The sequence below is a fragment of the Scyliorhinus torazame genome, chromosome 9 (assembly GCF_047496885.1).
Source record: "Scyliorhinus torazame isolate Kashiwa2021f chromosome 9, sScyTor2.1, whole genome shotgun sequence".
Taxonomy (NCBI): Eukaryota; Metazoa; Chordata; class Chondrichthyes; order Carcharhiniformes; family Scyliorhinidae; genus Scyliorhinus; species Scyliorhinus torazame.
In genome coordinates, this window is record NC_092715.1 from 246,499,425 (window position 1) to 246,516,785 (window position 17,361).

At 42.1% G+C, this 17,361-nt stretch overlaps 1 protein-coding gene across 1 annotated transcript in view; it reads left to right on the plus strand.

The window, feature by feature from the left end:
- Positions 1–5,622: 5,622 nt before the first annotated feature.
- LOC140430089 (uncharacterized) overlaps positions 5,623–17,361 on the plus strand; it is an 82,401-nt gene continuing 70,662 nt past the window's right edge. The window contains exon 1 of the mRNA XM_072517616.1: positions 5,623–5,966. Coding sequence (XP_072373717.1) covers positions 5,810–5,966 — 157 coding nt within the window. The 5' untranslated portion in view covers positions 5,623–5,809. The remainder of the gene's footprint in view (positions 5,967–17,361) is intronic.

Here is a 17,361-nt window from a genome sequence, read left to right on the forward strand (position 1 = left end):
GCTGGAGGCTGGTCATCCAAAATGGACGGAATTTTAGGATTTCTACCAAACACTAATTGATAGGGACTATAGCCCCCAACCATCTGCAATGAATTCTTTGCAATTAATTCTTTGCATGTACTGCCCATGCTAAAGTTGAATTTAACTTGCCGTTTGGTCTATCTGCCAAAATTTTCCGGAGCTTGTCATCTATTACTTCATGGTTTCTTTCACACACCATCACTAAATGGGCTTTCCGCAGCCGTATTCATACCTGTGATATTCACATTGTCACACATATCCCTAAACTCATCATAAGCAAATTCTCCCCATTGTCCGTAAGGAATTGTGCCAGTGGGCCCATTCCTGTCCCTATCCATTTTCCACGAAAAGCAGAAGAAAAGCTTTTTTGGAAGCAGAAGTCTCTGAAAGAATTCACAGAGCTTTAAGGCATAATGTACGGCCTTCAAATACCGTTTCTCAGCAAGGAGACATAGTATATGAGAATAGAGACAATTTTCCACGATTTGATCCAGAATTACTCTCTTTTCTTTACTTCGTACAATAGTTGATTGACTAAAACTGGTTGGTAAATCTACAAAATGCAAATAAATATATTGTTAGCTTTATCCCAGACCTTAAGGTCCGTGGCCACAATGTCGTTAAAATCCCTGGCCAAAGGTAGGGTTACTATCGGTCGTGCTGGTGTCCTTCTGTACTTCCTACAAACTTCACAGCGATCATTAACCTGTTCTATCAGTTTAGTATAGTCGTCATCCCTTACCCTTGCATCCTTTAATACAATTTCCAGCCTCCGAGGAGACGAATGCGCAAATTGTCGATGCAATTTTAAGACAACAAGCATTTTATCAGTTAAAGTCCCAATTCCAACTGCCATTAATACATCCTTAGCAACTTCACTCGAAATATTATTTGTCAGTAATGGAATACAATAGTGTCCCGACTGTGTAAATTGTAAATCCACTGACTTTCCAAAAACTGCTGCGTAATCCTGTTCCATATCCAGTTTCATGTGTGTTTTCTTCATCAACGGTCTGCTCAGAAGCAAAGGTATCTCACTTGATACAACATCCGTGCTAATGAAATGATTCACTCCGGCAATGTTGCAAGGGATCACCACTCTTTTCAGCGACTTCAGAGTATTGTCATCCCCAAACCTGAAACTTGTGGAACTTTCAAATTTGTTAATCTTGTTACGATATTCTCCATGTCCCTCCTCCAATTATAGGTTCTAAATGGGTTTCTGTCCTCATAATTTCTGGGTCTCGATCTCCTTCCATACTCTTGCAACCTGTTCGGAGCCGTACGATTTTGCCATCCTGTCAGTAGTATATCTTCCATAGTTTGCTTTATTGCTGATTGTCCTATTTGGGTCATCAGAGCTATAAAAATCGAATGTTTCCCCAGAAACCTTTTTAAGGCCTCTGTCATCTGATCAAATAAGGTATCCTTATACGCAAACTGAACTCGTCAAAACCAGGAGCCTATCCATGTTGCTCACTCTTAGCACAGTCCAGTAATTTAAATGCCAACACAGATTGTGGAAATTCCAGGCTGTGTTTCTGCAGCCTTTCATACAGTCTGCTAAATTCCATGATATATTCTTCAAATTAGACATCATCTGTTTTCTGGAATTTATCAAAATCTGACCAGGCTTCATACGCACTTTGATAAATCTTATCCATACAACGTAATAGAGTCGCCAGACCTTCTTCTAAGTATAACTCTTCCAATTCCAGCTCAGAAAACACTTTGTGATGGATTTTACTCTCATAAGGTAGAGAAAGAGCCAATGCCATACCGTGTTTCCTCTTTCCCAAGGCAGTTACATTAGTCCTCATAACAACTGCACTTCTCCAATGGTCATACGATCCCCTTTCAGAAAATAAGGGGGATAATCATATCCGGCCATCTTTATCCGAGGTTCAGCCATTATATATACTTTTTTTCTCTCTCCCTCACTCCTTGGTTGGGTCTGGAAAAGTTGTATCTGTCAATCCTTCACATTTGCACAGCAACCGTCTTCTGCTACCACTGTTAGCCGTCTAGCTGCTGTTGAATAAAGAGTCAAAAGTTCTACTCCTTCTCACAAACACCTTTATTTTCCTTTAACACAACTCTGTACAAAACCTCTATCATCACATCATATGCCCCAAAGGCCACCTGAAGCTTCTTTACATATCAGTGTCAATTACTGGATACTTAACATAAATGAGACATTTAATTGGAATGTCTCTTAACCCATTACTTGACACAGCTTCCCGAGCCTCTCAACACAGGACAGTCCAGCCATCCTGAGAACTAGCCTGGAGAACCTTTGTTGCACACCTGGCAGTGGGGGGCTGTTTGGGGGCAGCGAGAATTTGGGTGGCTTGCCCATGTTTGGATCTATTGCCATTAATTATTAATCAAACAAAAGTTGCGCTTCTGGTCGGTTAGGACATTACGGATTTGAGATGTTCAGAAAAGCGACAAATGTTCATGGAAAACAGCGATGAATCACTGAAAGAGAACAAAACTTCTACAACAGGGAGGAGGAACAGATGAATGTACAAGTCTGTGGCAGAAAAGAAATAAGAAGATGTTCATAATCAAGAGAGAAATCCTGTCAGGAAGAAACTGGAGACAGGAGAAGATATTTTGATGAGTTGATGAAGACAGGTCCAATTTGCACAGTAGGAATATTGGAAAGTGAGTGGAGCAATTGACTCCAGAGTCCTGTACAGAGTCAGTGACTGAAGCTTCACTTGAGAGCTGAAATGGGTCCAGTGCTAGTCCTGACAATCGGGCTAACACTGTCCTTCTACATGTGTTTTGTAAGGCCTGACGATATGCTGATACAACTCTGTGAACCAAACTTTATGTATAACTTTTTCCATATCTGCCAAAATTTTTCAATTTATGCTGCAAGGAAAAAGGTGAGTATTGAAATTGCTTCCACTGACTGGCATTTCATCCATTAATCAATAATGTTGTGAGTGCTCAGTTGTCACCAGGAAAATATTTTGCTGTGATTTTATTTGCTTGTCAATGAGAGGTGTGATAAAGTGATCATATTAACTTCATTCTGATGTAAGATAAGGAACGAGAATAGTTTAAGCACAATCTGAAGTCTGTTTGTCTGACAGTTAAGTATCAGGTAATTGGATAATGGGTTTCTTTACTTCTCAGTTGGTGTAAGCAGGTAGTACATCATAAGGAGGAGGTGGTGGCCGGCTATTGGGTAGAGCTTGAGGACAAGTCATGTGATGAAGCCTCCAGGAATACAACCTTACTCAATAGCTAACCCAAACCCAAAAGTCTGATTTGAGATTTGTCTAGATCCTGTTTTGTGTCTCCATACAACAACCATTAACAAATTCAGACCGTGTTTTCTGACCTTTTACTCAATAGATGACATTTTCAGAATGTAAGCTCAATCTGTGTTTTGCCAACAAATCGCAATATCCAGGCTCGGATAAACAAGTGGCAAGAAACATTCGCGCCACACAAGTGCCAGGCAATGTCCATCTCCAATATGAGAGAATCAAGCCATCGTCCCTTGACATTTAATGGCATTACCACCACTGAATTCCCCACTATCAACATCCTGTGGGGTACAATCGACCAGAAACTGAACTTGACGAGCCATATTAATACTGTGGCTACAAGAGCAGGTCAAAAGATAGGAATCCTGTGGCAAGTAACTCACTTCCTGAGTTCCCAAAGCCTGTCCATCATTTACAAAGCACAAGTCATGTGTGTGATGGAATACTCCCACTTGCCTGGATGAGTGCAACTCCAACAACACTCAAGAAGCTCGACACCATCCAGGACAAAGCAGCCGGTTATTTCGCACCCCTTCCACAAGCATTCACTCCCTTCACTACTGAGGCACTGTGGCAGCCGTGTGTGCCACCTACAAGATACACTGCTGGAACTCACCAAAGTTCCTTAGACAGCACCTTATAAACCCCAATCACTACCATCTAGAAAGACAAGGACAGCAGACACATGGGAATACTAACACACAGAAGTTCCTGTCTGAGTCGCTCACTATTCTCACTTGGAAATATATTGACGTTCCTCCACTGTTGCTAGGTTAAAATCCTGGAACTCCCTCCCTGATTGCACAGTACATACACCACATGAACTGCAGCGGCTCAGGAAGGCAGCTCTCCAGCACCTTCTCAAGGGCAATTAGGGACAGACAATAAATGCTGCTCTCACCATCGATGCCCACCTCCAGTAAAAATGAAAAAAAAAGATATATATAACTGGCTGGGAGTGACATTAAACATGCGCTCATGGAGAATAAAGATCATTATCAGAACATGTGATCACTGTATTAAAAATCTCGTCATGTATCACATCCATAGTGCCATAAATCTCCCACTCGGCTCTCAATACTCGACACCCAAAACCTTCTCAAATGTAATAGAAAACTTGCGTACATGCACTGTGCCATCTTGAACTTCAGTGGAAACAGCTGTTTGATAGCGTACAGAAAAAAGTTACTGTTCGCTCCTGAACTGTTTTCCCTTAGATGGAGATTGGGATAGGAAAGTAGGAGAATTGGAATATAAAGTAAGAAGTAGGCCATTCAGCCCATCATGCCTGTTCCGCCATTGAAGCTGATCATGGGCAACACGGTAGCACATGTGGCTAGCACTGTGGCTTCACAATGCCAGAGTCCCAGGTTCGATTCCCCGCTGGGCCACTGTCTGTGCGGAGTCCGCACGTTCTCCCCGTGTCTGTGTGGGTTTCCTCCGGGGGCTCCGGTTTCCTCCCACAGTTGAAAGACGTGCAGGTTAGGTGGATTGGCCACGATAAATTGCCCTTAGTGACCAAAAAGGTAGGAGGGGTTATTGGGTTACGGGGATAGGGTGGAAGTGAGGGCTTAAGTGGGTTGGTGCAGACTCGATGGGCCGAATGGCCTCCTTCTGCATTATATGTTCTATGTTCTATGACTGATCTTCCCCTTCAATATCTTTTGCCCACACTATCCCCAGATCCCCAGACATCACTGACATTTAAAAGTATGCCATATATCTACTTTAAACACACTCAATAACAGATCTGCCACAGCCCTCTGGGGCAAAATATTCCCCCCAAAAAATTCACAAGCCTCTGAGTAAATAAAATTCTCCTCATCTCGGTCTTAAGCGACATCCGCTTGAATCTGAAATTATATCCCCTGTTCCAGAACTGATAACCAGGGCAAACATCTTACCTGCCTCAACCCTGTTTATCCCTTGAAGAATTGTGTAGATTTCAATGAGATCGCTGCTCATTCTTCAGAACTTTAGACAATGCAGGTCCAGCTTCCCGAGCCTCTCATCATAGGACAGTCCCGCCATCCTGGGAACTAGTCTGGAGAACCTTTGTTGCACTCCTTCCCTGGCAGTGGGGGGCTGTTTGGGGGCAGCGAGAATTTGGGTGGCTTGCCCATGTTTGGATATATTGACGTTAATTATTAATCAAACAAAAGTTGCGCTTCTGGTCGGTTAGGACATTACGGATTTGAGATGTTCAGAAAAGGGACAAAAGTTAATGGAACACAGCGATGAATCACTGAAAGAGAACGAAACTGCTATAAAAGGGAGGAGGAACAGATGAATGTGCAAGTCTGTGGCAGAAAAGAAATAAGAAGACATTCAAATCAAGAGAGAAATCCTGTCAGGAAGAAACTGGAGACAGGAGAAGACATTTTGATGAGTTGATGAAGACAGATCCAATTTGCTCAGTAGAAACATTGGAGAGTGAGTGGAGCAATTGACTCCAGAGTCCTGTACAGAGTCAGTGACTGAAGCTTCACTTGAGAGCTGAAATGGGTCCAGTGCTAATCCTGACAATTGGGCTAACACTGTCCTTCTACATGTGTTTTGTAATGCCTGACGATATGCTGATACAACTCTGTGAACCAAACTTTATGTATAACTTTATCCATATCTGCTACAATTTTTCAGAGCAAACTCTAAGGAAAGGTGAGTATTGAAATTGCTTCCATTGACAGGAATTTCATCCATTAGTCAATAATGTTGTGAGTGCTCAGTTGACATTGGGAAAAAGTTTTGCTGTGATTTTATTTGCTTGTCAGTGAGTGAGTGATATAGTGATCATATTAACTTCATTCTGATGTAAGATCAGGAACGAGAATAGTTAAAGCACAATTATAAAAGTGAAGTTTTATGAGACTTTAAGCCCTGTGGTGTAGGCCCAATGCACTTTTTTGTCCCAGACGAAGTTGATTAGTTTCTTCTGTGTCTTGATCACAATCCCGGGGCGGGATCGGTGTGACCAGTGGGGACCACAATGTACCGGGCATCAGTTGATTGTTGAACAGCGTTCAACCCTGAAAGATAGCACTCAGAGCAGTGCTGATCAGCGTTCAATGCAAGTGTTGACCTTGGCCTCCAGCTCTTGTCAGTTCACTGCCAGGCTTCCTCAACAGATAAATGTAGACACCCTGATAAAGGCAGTGTGTGAGCTCCCCCTTCAGGGAGTCTAGTCCCACTGACCTATCATTCTCCCGGCGTGACAGGTACGCCAGCCACCCATGTAGATACCATTAACAATACCATTCATTGCCCAGACAAAGGCCTCAATTTGTGGTAAGTCCAATCACTTTAGCCTTCTCGCCAATAACTTATTTGGGGTGGAAGCAATACGGTGGTGGTGTCCCCACCTATCATTCCCCCAAATACCAACCCTATAACCAACCTCACCATGGGGAAGGCACATGATTTTGCCCCTTGTGTTCTATTCTGCCTGACCCTCGTGCTTTCTCTTGATAAAAGCAAATTATTGCTGATGCTGGAACCTGAAACGAAAGAGAAAATGCTGGAAAATCTCAGCAAGTTTGGCAGCATCTGTAGGGAGAGAAAAGAGCTAACGCTTTGAGTCCGATGACTTGCGGAGATTTTCCAACATTTTCTCTTTTGTTTCTTCTCCCTCGTGCTTCCTCTTGCTGGCAAGACAAATATACATACTTTGCATGTTGGTTGTGACATTAATAATGATAATAATAATCTTTATTATTGTCACAAGTAGGCTTACATTAACTCTGCAATGAAGTTACTGTGAAAAGCCCCTAGTCACCACACTCTGGTGCCTGTTCGGGTACACAGAGGGAGAATTCAGAATGTCCAATTCACCTGACAAGCACGTTTTTCGGGACTTGTGGGAGGAAACTGGAGCACCCGGAGGAAATCCACGCAGACACGGGGAGAACGTGCAGACTCCACATAGACAGTGACCCATGTGGGAATCGAACCTGGGACCCTGGCGCTGTGAATCAACACTGCTAACCACTGTGCTACCGTGTAGCGCATGTTAAGACTGTGGAGACATAGATGTGTTTCAAAAAACTGGATTCTTAAAACATAACTATTTACAGATGTACAAGAGCACAGATGTTACACAGACATAGCCATAAGCTTCACCTTCCCGACTCCTCATCATGTGACTCCATCTTACATTATCATGTGGGCGGTACTGTTTCTGCAGTCCCACACATTAATTCTTTCAGCCTGAAAACCCAGATACTACATCTACCCCAAGTCTTTGTTCAGATTTATTTTACAATTATATTTACATACTACCCCCCACCCCACCCCCTTTCACCATATGTCTCTGGCTTCATAGTTTTAATTGGTTCAGATGTTCCTTGACTCTGCTTGATTGTGTCCTTCGGAGGCTCCAAAGACTGATAGTTTCACCTTGGACTTGGACTTCTTTGTTTGGACTTAGTTGTTCTGCGGTGAGACTTCCAGTGTCTGGTGTATTGTTTTATGTCTCTCCTCGTCTGATTTTCCCAAATATATAATGGAAGCTTCGCTCATCAGGATCTAGGCCTGCTCTTGTATTTCTCACAATCCATTGTTTCTCCCTCATGGTCACATTTTGTCTGTTTATCGCTTTATTTAAGTTTACTATGTTCCCTAATCATGTTTGTCGAGTCGGCCCTGGTTGATTTTGACAGTTTTGTCCAACGTTCCTTACCTCAGGAGTGATCACTCTTTGCAGCCTCTGGTTTGCGAAATTAAGGGGACACCTGGATTGTTGCCTCCCGAGACATCGACATTTTGAGCTTTTGTTCCATAAGATCTCTTTAACACAGGATTATTACCTGTGGCATTCATTTGTTCAATAAGTTTCACTGTCATTGGGGGTTTTCTGAACTATGGTTTCTCTTCCCCTCTTAGTGTGGCTCGATTTTGCTGAAAGGTTTCTTGTAGTCTGACTAACTGTGTCGCCTTCTCCTCAATTAAGTCTTCTTTGGATTGCAGTAGGTCGAGAAGGTGTATGAAATGATCTGTTCCTTCCATTGCTTGGTGCTAACTGATGCCTCGTTGTTCTGGCTGGTTTGGCAGTTTATGATTGTCAGTTCTCCACACCATTTCTTGCGAGGATGGCCAAAAATGTTTTTTGTCTACTTGGTGGTGTCTGTTGTTCCTCGTTTTCCATTTTGGGCCATCAGGAAGCTCTCCGAGGCTGAGGAAGAATGTTCCTGTCGTGGGGAGATTGAATACTCGGCTCTCCTCTATTTGGTGCTGTTTATGGTGCGAGGCTGCTGTGAGAAACATAAAAATAGAAAATAAAAGCAGGAGGAGGCCATTGGGCCCTTAGAAACTGCTCCGCCATTCATCATGATAGTGGCTAATCATCAAGCTCAGTAGCCTGATCCCGCCTTCCCCCATATCCTTTGATCCCCTTAGCTTCAAGAGCTATATCTAATTCCTTCTTGAAATTACACAATGTTTTGGCCTCAACTACTTTCTGTGGGAGCAGATTCCACAGATTCACCACCCTCTGGGTGAAAGAAATTCTCCTCACTGTGATGATATGCATAAACAATCATGTAACTATTAATATGTATGACATCCAACCAGCAGGTGGCATTAAGGACATCCATATCACACTGTTACCCTGAGGAGTCTGGAGATAGTCACTGTAGTGGATAGTCGCAATTGTAGCAGCTCTTAGATAATAGTGATTTATAGTTAGCAGATTTTGATAGTTTTCTTACTGTTATCGGATCCACGTTATTGTTTAACATTAAACATTTAACTAGTCACAAACTAGACGTTCTTGAGTGCACTAATTCCTTTCAGCCAAGCACCAGAACGTTACATGGTACCAGAATTGGTTCTGATTGTTATCTTATCCACGTTATTGTTTAACAATAAACATTGAACTAGTCACTAACTAGACGTTCTCGAGTGCACTAATTCCATTCAGCCAAGCACCAGAACATTACATGGTACCAGAATTGGTTCTGACGATCCAAAAAGACCAGGGTAACAAAGAAGAAAGAAGAAAAAAAAATTCTACTACCCATGAAGAGTACTGATAAGATGTAACTCAACGCATTACTAGTCATCGAAGTCAATGATGGAAGGTCTGAAGACACCACACCAGCTTTGAGGCACTGGTAATGTAGATGTGAATTGGTGTGCTTTTAAACAGCAATTCACACTCTACGTAGCAGCTCTAGGTCTTCAGGCACACCTTGATGAACGGAGAAAAGTGTTGCTGCTCACCATAGCAGGTCCACATGCAATAGAAATCTTTAACACCTTCACATTTGATAACTAAGCTGATAAAAATAATTTTGATGAGGTAAAAATTCAATCGACACTGTACACCCAAAAAGTACGAAACATTTGAAGGCACGTTTTTCGAACGCGTGCACAACAGGTGAATCATTCAACAGCTTCTGAACAGACTTGAGACTCAGACATGTAATTTTGCAACTTTGCAAGTGTCCATGATCAGAGATCAGGTTGTGTTCAGTGTTAGCAATGACAGAGTTTGTGAAAGATCGTTGAGGGAGAATGAATTCCAGCTCGATGATGCCATCAAAATTTGTCATTCCAGTGAGCTACCTGCGCAGCAGATAAGTACTCTAAACTTGAACAATTTTGGCATGAAGATCAGAGACACAGCCGACGCCATGAAGGCAAAACGTGGCCTCAATAGCGGTGGCCATTTTAAACGAGTAACCAATACCACCATTTTGTGCAAACGATGCGGCAACAAGCATTTGCAAAGGCAATGCCAGCATTCAGAAAAGTGTATTCTAAATGCAAAGGCAAGAATCACTTTGCAAAACAATGCTTTTCGAATAAAAGATCAGGTGTACAAAAATAAGCAAACGTGATTGAAGAGACAAATCTTGAAGACATCATTTTTGTTGATGTTATATCTAGTGAAGATAAGCATTATAACGGGTTGCAAGCTGAAAAGTCTTTGATGAAAATCTGCTGTAATAGCAATGCAAATACAATTGTTCAAAGAAACAACTGGTCAGTTCCTCTAATGATTATCAAAAAAAAAATCTATGTTAAACTCGACACGGGAGCGAGAGCCAATCTTATAAGTTTAGCGGATAGGAAAGAAATGAAAATTAAATCGCACATTTTGAATAAAATGGTGCTTTTGAAGGATTATAATGGCAAAAGAATTAACACTTTAGGAGTATGCGAACTGGATGCCAGTGTAAACAATAATGTGCATGAAGTGAGGTTTTCCATTGTTGAGGCTGAGTGTGAATCACTACTGGGAGTGGAAGCTTGTGAAGTACTTGAATTGGTAAAAAGAGTGTACAATGCTGACTGTGCTGGAACCACTCAAAGTACACCAGTGGATTAAAGCGTTTTCAGAAATATTTCAAGGATTCGGAGTTTTGCCATTCACTTATTGGATCCAATTGAAAGAGAATGCGCAACCAGTCATCCATGCATCAAGAGTGCCAGCTCCATTAAAGGATCGACTGAAAAATGAACTAGACAGGATGACAAATCTGGGGGTGACAAAACGAATTGAAGAACTAATGGACTGGGTGAACGCCATGGTCTGCGTGAATAAACAAAACAATGACTTGAGAATCTGTATGGATCCCAAAGACCTCAATTTAAATATAGAGCGAGAACATTTTCCAATTCTGAAATGAGAAGAGATTACACGTGAGATGTCAGGAACGATGTGCTATAGCAAACTGGATGCATCGCAGGTTTTTGACAACTCAAGTTGGATGAGGAACGCACAAAGCTGCGCACCTTTTCTTACTCCATTCGGGTGATACAGTTTTCTCAGAATGGCATTTGGTATTATTTCAGCATCTGAAATGCTGCATAGGGCATTGGAACACGTCGTAGAAGGAAGTCCAGGCCTCAGAATGTACGTAGTGTCATACTATACACCAGTATATTATGGTGCAGACACACACACACACTGATGGACATGCAGTGGAACCAATCAGCATACACAACACCGCAGCCAATCACCAGTGAGAGCACACGCACTATAAAGACAGGGGACAGGAGAGTTCCCGCTCATTCTAGTAGCAGCCAGCTCATAGCACAGAGCTCACAGCCTGCAACACAGATATTCACCACGTGCTGAGTGCATCACCTGGTTAGGACTAGGCAAGGGTCAACAGTAAAAGCTGGTATTGCATTTACCCACAGTTCAAGTATGTTAATATAGTTAACCTTATAATAAAATAGAGTTGCACCACTTCCAGTGTTGGTGACCTGTTTGTGATCCAGAACACCCAACACATCACGTAGACAATATCATCGTTTGGGGTTCAACAAAAGAAGAGCACGATGAAACGCTTATCAAAGTGCTAAGAAGCATAGAAAAGTATGTCTCAGGTTAAATAAAGCCAAATGCCAGTTTGGTGTTGAAGAAATTACATTGTCGGGAGACAACCTGTCTGCTCGAGGTGTACAACCAGACCAGGAGAAGATAAAAGTGATATTAAACATGCCATGTCTAACAGACAAAAGAGGAGTCCTCAGGATGCTCGGTGTGATAGATTTTGTAGGTAAATTAATTCCTAATTTATCAGCAAAAATAACATGCTTGTGGGGAATAATCAAAAAAGATACTATTTTCCAATGTTCTGAAAGACATGAGCAAGAGTGTAGAATGCTACAGAAAGCATTGACAACAGCTCCAGTGCTGACATTTTATGACCCGACAAGAAAGACAAAAATATCGATAGATGTGTCGAACGATAGATTGGGAGCGGTGTCCTTGCAACAAGGCAATGATGAAAATTGGCTACTGATTGCCTATGCTTCAAGGTGAATGACCGATGCAGAGCATAGATATGCTCAGATCGAGAAGAATGCTTCGATCTTATCAATGGATTAGACAAATTCCACGATTGGATATATGGCCTGCCAAAATCTTTGGTTGAAACAGATCATAGACCGTTAGAAGCCACCATAAGAAAACATTTAAATCATATGTCACCAAAGAATGATGATGAAACTCCAGAGGTATGATTTCAATCTCATATATACTCCAGGGAAACACACGGTAGTAGCTGACACACTCTCACGAGCTACGGGTATGGTCGATGAACAACGCATGGATGAGGATGCGCAGTTACACGTAAATCTTGTGACAGAAACACTTTCAGTGTCTGATGCAAAATCAAAATTAATCAAAGAAGAAACCAAGAAGGATGAAGTGCTGCAAAGGATCATAAAATATCTCAGTGAGGGATGGCCAAAAGGTTCTTCTTCCAAATCTACAATATTCGAGGGGATCGAAGTGCAGCCCATGTTTTTTGCTCAGCTAAAACAGGACTGTCATACCATCATCTCTGAGATCCATGATTCTATGGAAGATTAATGAGGGGCACGTAGACATAGAAAAATGCACACAAAGAGCTAGAGACACGGTATACTGGCCAGATATCAATCAAGACTTTCAGAATTTGATAGAAAACTGTGCAACTTGTCAGAAATGTCAGCACAAACAACACAAAGAACCGATACCAATGGGCAGAAAATAATGATTCCTTGGCAGAAAGTCGGAATGGATCTTTTCTATCTGGCAGGAAAAGAACACATGTTAGTCATCGACTAACTTTCCGGAAGTGGTACAACTAGCTAACCCATCAGCCAGGCGTGTCATCAAACATACCAATGATATATTTGCTCGTCACGGAATACCACATGTTGTCGTGAGCAACAAAGGCCCATGTTTTAGCGGCCATGCGTGGACAAAGTTCACACAAAGCTATGTGTTTTGATATATTACATAGAGCCCTCTTTATCCGCAAACCAATTCCATGGCTGAAAAAGGAGTTCACATTGTGAGGCAGCTACTCAAAAAAGCAATGGACAGTCGGGAAGAGCCATATCTCGCGCTTCTTAGCTACAGAGCAGCACCATTGATTAATGGGTTATCACCTTCACAATTGTTAATGAATCGACAACTCAGAACCACCTCACCATATATTTCACAGGAACCAACTAAATCGAAATTTCTGAAGAAGCTCACATTGCAAAAAAGGAGGCAGAAGAAATATTATGATAGATCTACAAGAAGTCTGCAACCGTTAGCAAAGAATGACACAGTCAGGATAGAAGATCCTGATGGATGCGGATGGTTGAAGTGTGCAAAGGTAATACAACCGTCAGGTCCACAGTCATACATCACCGTCACCGATGAAGAGCAAGTTTCATGAAGAAACAGGAGAGCCTTTCTGAAGGTTCAGCAACCCCTTGTTTCAGAACCACCGGATAATGTCGAAAGCAATCTCAGGACAACTGAACAAACGCTATCTCAGCATACAGAGACAGAACAAGGTAAAGATGTGCAAAGCACAGAAACACAGCAAGAATCATCTTCAACAACAACTGATTGAGAAACAGTCAAACGCAGAAGTTCAACCAGTGCTTAGTGGTTTGTTGTGGGCGAGACTTTTCAGAACCCCAAAATGTATCATGGAGTTCAACCAACCTCTCCCTTTAATGGATTTTTTGCTTTTCCGAGCACACGGCTTTTTCCCTAGGTGTGGGATTACAATTATGGACACGTGGATTTTTCAATACAAAACACTGTTTATTCCATGAGCTCAACTGAACATCTTAAATAAACATTTGATCTCTTAACACCCCTTACTTCAAAGATAACTCAGAAAATTGCAACAGTAAATAATTCCTTAAAATGTTCCTTCAAACTTCCAAGAGACTTAACACCTTTAAACAGTATCACATCAGGTTAAAGGATATATATTTGTAGAATGGCAGAGACTGTCACAAACTGGCTTTCTACTTTTAAACTGCTCTCAGCAAAACCAGCCAAGCACTTTTTAGCTGCTCTCAGCAAAACCAAACTGCAAAACTTGCAGTTCTCTGGAAACACACAGACACTGCTTTTAAACTGAAACCTGCAAAACACAGACTGCAAAATGGCTGAACTGAGCTGAGCTCCACCCACTCTATGACATCACTGTTTTCTTAAAGGTACATTGCTTACACATCCATTTCTTAAAGGCACTCTTGCATGACAGGATCAACAAGACACAGAAGAAAGCGAGACAGACTGGGGACTATAAGAGTTAAGCCCCAAGTTCAAATCACTCTCTTCACCTCTGCGTCCTGCCCGGGTCACCCAGCAACACGAACCAACATTGACCGTGACCGGTGCAGTGACCCCCGACAGAAGTAAGTCTTAATTCAACCCTCACTACGAGATAGACGCTCCTAGCTACCAATCCGTACCAACTTCGAATCCCGCAGACTCAGAACCCGAACGAAAGGCCATTTGTTTCCCTGACCTGGTGGGCCAGTCCGAAGTTAAGTATAGGCCTGTTAGTTGTAGAAGTAGCTTAGACGTAGAATTTGTGCATGAGTAGCGATTACTATGTATAATAAATGTGCTTTGATTTGAATCTTACTAATCGGTGTACTGGGTTATTGATCATTAAGAACATAAGAACATAAGAACTAGGAACAGGAGTAGGCCATCTGGCCCCTCGAGCCTGCTCCACCATTCAATGAGATCATGGCTGATCATTTGTGGACTCAGCTCCACTTTCCGGCCCGAACACCATAACCCTTAATCCCTTTATTCTTCAAAAAACTATCTATCTTTATCTAGAAAATATTTAATGAATGAGCCTCTACTGCTTCACTGGGCAAGGAATTCCATAGATTCACAACCCTTTGGGTGAAGAAGTTCCTCCTAAACTCAGTCCTAAATCTACTTCCCCTTATTTTGAGGCTATGCCCCCTAGTTCTGCTTTCACCCGCCAGTGGAAACAACCTGCCCGCATCTATCCTATCTATTCCCTTCATAATCTTATATGTTTCTATAAGATCCCCCCTCATCCTTCTAAATTCCAACGAGTACAGTCCCAGTCTACTCAACCTCTCCTCGTAATCCAACCCCTTCAGCTCTGGGATTAACCTAGTGAATCTCCTCTGCACACCCTCCAGTGCCAGTACGTCCTTTCTCAAGTAAGGAGACCAAAACTGAACACAATACTCCAGGTGTGGCCTCACTAACACCTTATACAATTGCAGCAGAACCTCCCTAGTCTTAAACTCCATCCCTCTAGCAATGAAGGACAAAATTCCATTTGCCTTCTTAATCACCTGTTGCACCTGAAAACCAACTTTTTGCGACTCGTGCACTAGCACCCCCAGGTCTCTCTGCACAGCAGCATGTTTTAATATTTTATCATTTAAATAATAATCCCTTTTGCTGTTATTCCTACCAAAATGGATAACCTCACATTTGTCAACATTGTATTCCATCTGCCAGACCCTAGCCCATTCACTTAGCCTATCCAAATCCCTCTGCAGACGTCCAGTATCCTCTGCACTTTTTGCTTTACCACTTATCTTAGTGTCGTCTGCAAACTTGGACACATTGCCCTTGGTCCCCAACTCCAAATCATCTATGTAAATTGTGAACAGTTGTGGGCCCAACACTGATCCCTGAGGGACACCACTAGCTACTGATTGCCAACCAGAGAAACACCCATTAATCCCCACTCTTTGCTTTCTATTAATTAACCAATCCTCTATCCATGCTACTACTTTCCCCTTAATGCCATGCATCTTTATCTTATGCAACAACCTTTTGTGTGGCACCTTGTCAAAGGCTTTCTGGAAATCCAGATATACCACATCCATTGGCTCCCCATTATCTACCGCACTGTTAATGTCCTCAAAAAATTCCCTATAATTACCCGCTTTCTGCCTCCCTACTTTTTTAAACAGTGGTGTCACGTTTGCTAATTTCCGATCCGCCGGGACCACCCCAGAGTCTAGTGAATTTTGGTAAATTATCACTAGTGCATTTGCAATTTCCCTAGCGATCTCTTTTAGCACTCTGGGATGCATTCCATCAGGTCCAGGAGACTTGTCTACCTTTAGCCCCATTAGCTTGCCCATCACTACCTCCTTGGTGATAACAATCCTCTCAAGGTCCTCACCTGTCATAGCCTCATTTCCATCTGTCACTGGCATGTTATTTGTGTCTTCCACTGTGAAGACCGACCCAAAAAATCTGTTCAGTTCCTCAGCCATTTCCTCATCTCCCATTACTAAATCTCCCTTCTCATCCTCTAAAGGACCAATATTTACCTTAGCCACTCTTTTTTGTTTTATGTATTTGTAGAAACTTTTACTATCTGTTTTTATATTCTGAGCAAGTTTACTCTCATAATCTATTTTACTCTTCGTTATAGCTTTTTTAGTAGCTTTCTGTTGCCCCCTAAAGATTTCCCAGTCCTCTAGTCTCCCACTGATCTTTGCTACTTTGTATGTTTATTCCTTCAATTTGATACTCTCCCTTATTTCCTTAGATATCCACGGTCGATTTTCCCTCTTTTTACCGCCCTTCCTTTTTGTTGGTATAAACCTTTGCTGAGCACTGTGAAAAATCACTTGGAAGGTTCTCCACTGTTTCTCAACTGTTTCACTATAAAGTCTTTGCTCCCAGTCTACCTTAGCTAGTTCTTCTCTCATCCCCTTGTAATCTCCTTTGTTTAAGCACAAAACTCTAGTGCTTGATTTTACCTTCTCACCCTCCATCTGTATTTTAAATTCCACCATATTGTGATCGCTCCTTCCGAGAGGATCCCTAACTATGAGATCCTGAATCAATCCTGTCTCATTACACAGGACCAGATCTAGGACCGCTTGTTCCCTCGTAGGTTCCATTACATACTGTTCTAGGAAACTATCGCGGATACATTCTATAAACTCCTCATCAAGGCTGCCTTGACCGACCTGGTTAAACCAATCGACATGTAGATTAAAATCCCCCATGATAACTGCTGTACCATTTCTACATGCATCTGTTATTTCTTTGTTTATTGCCTGCCCCACCATAATGTTACTATTTGGTGGCCTATAGATTACTCCTATCAGTGACTTTTTCGCCTTACTATTCCTGATTTCCACCCAAATAGATTCAACCTTATCCTCCATAGCACCGATGTCATCCCTTACTGTTGCCCGGATGTCATCCTTAAATAACAGAGCTACACCACCTCCCTTACCATCCACTCTGTCCTTCCGAAAGGTTTGATACCCTCGGATATTTAACTCCCAGTCG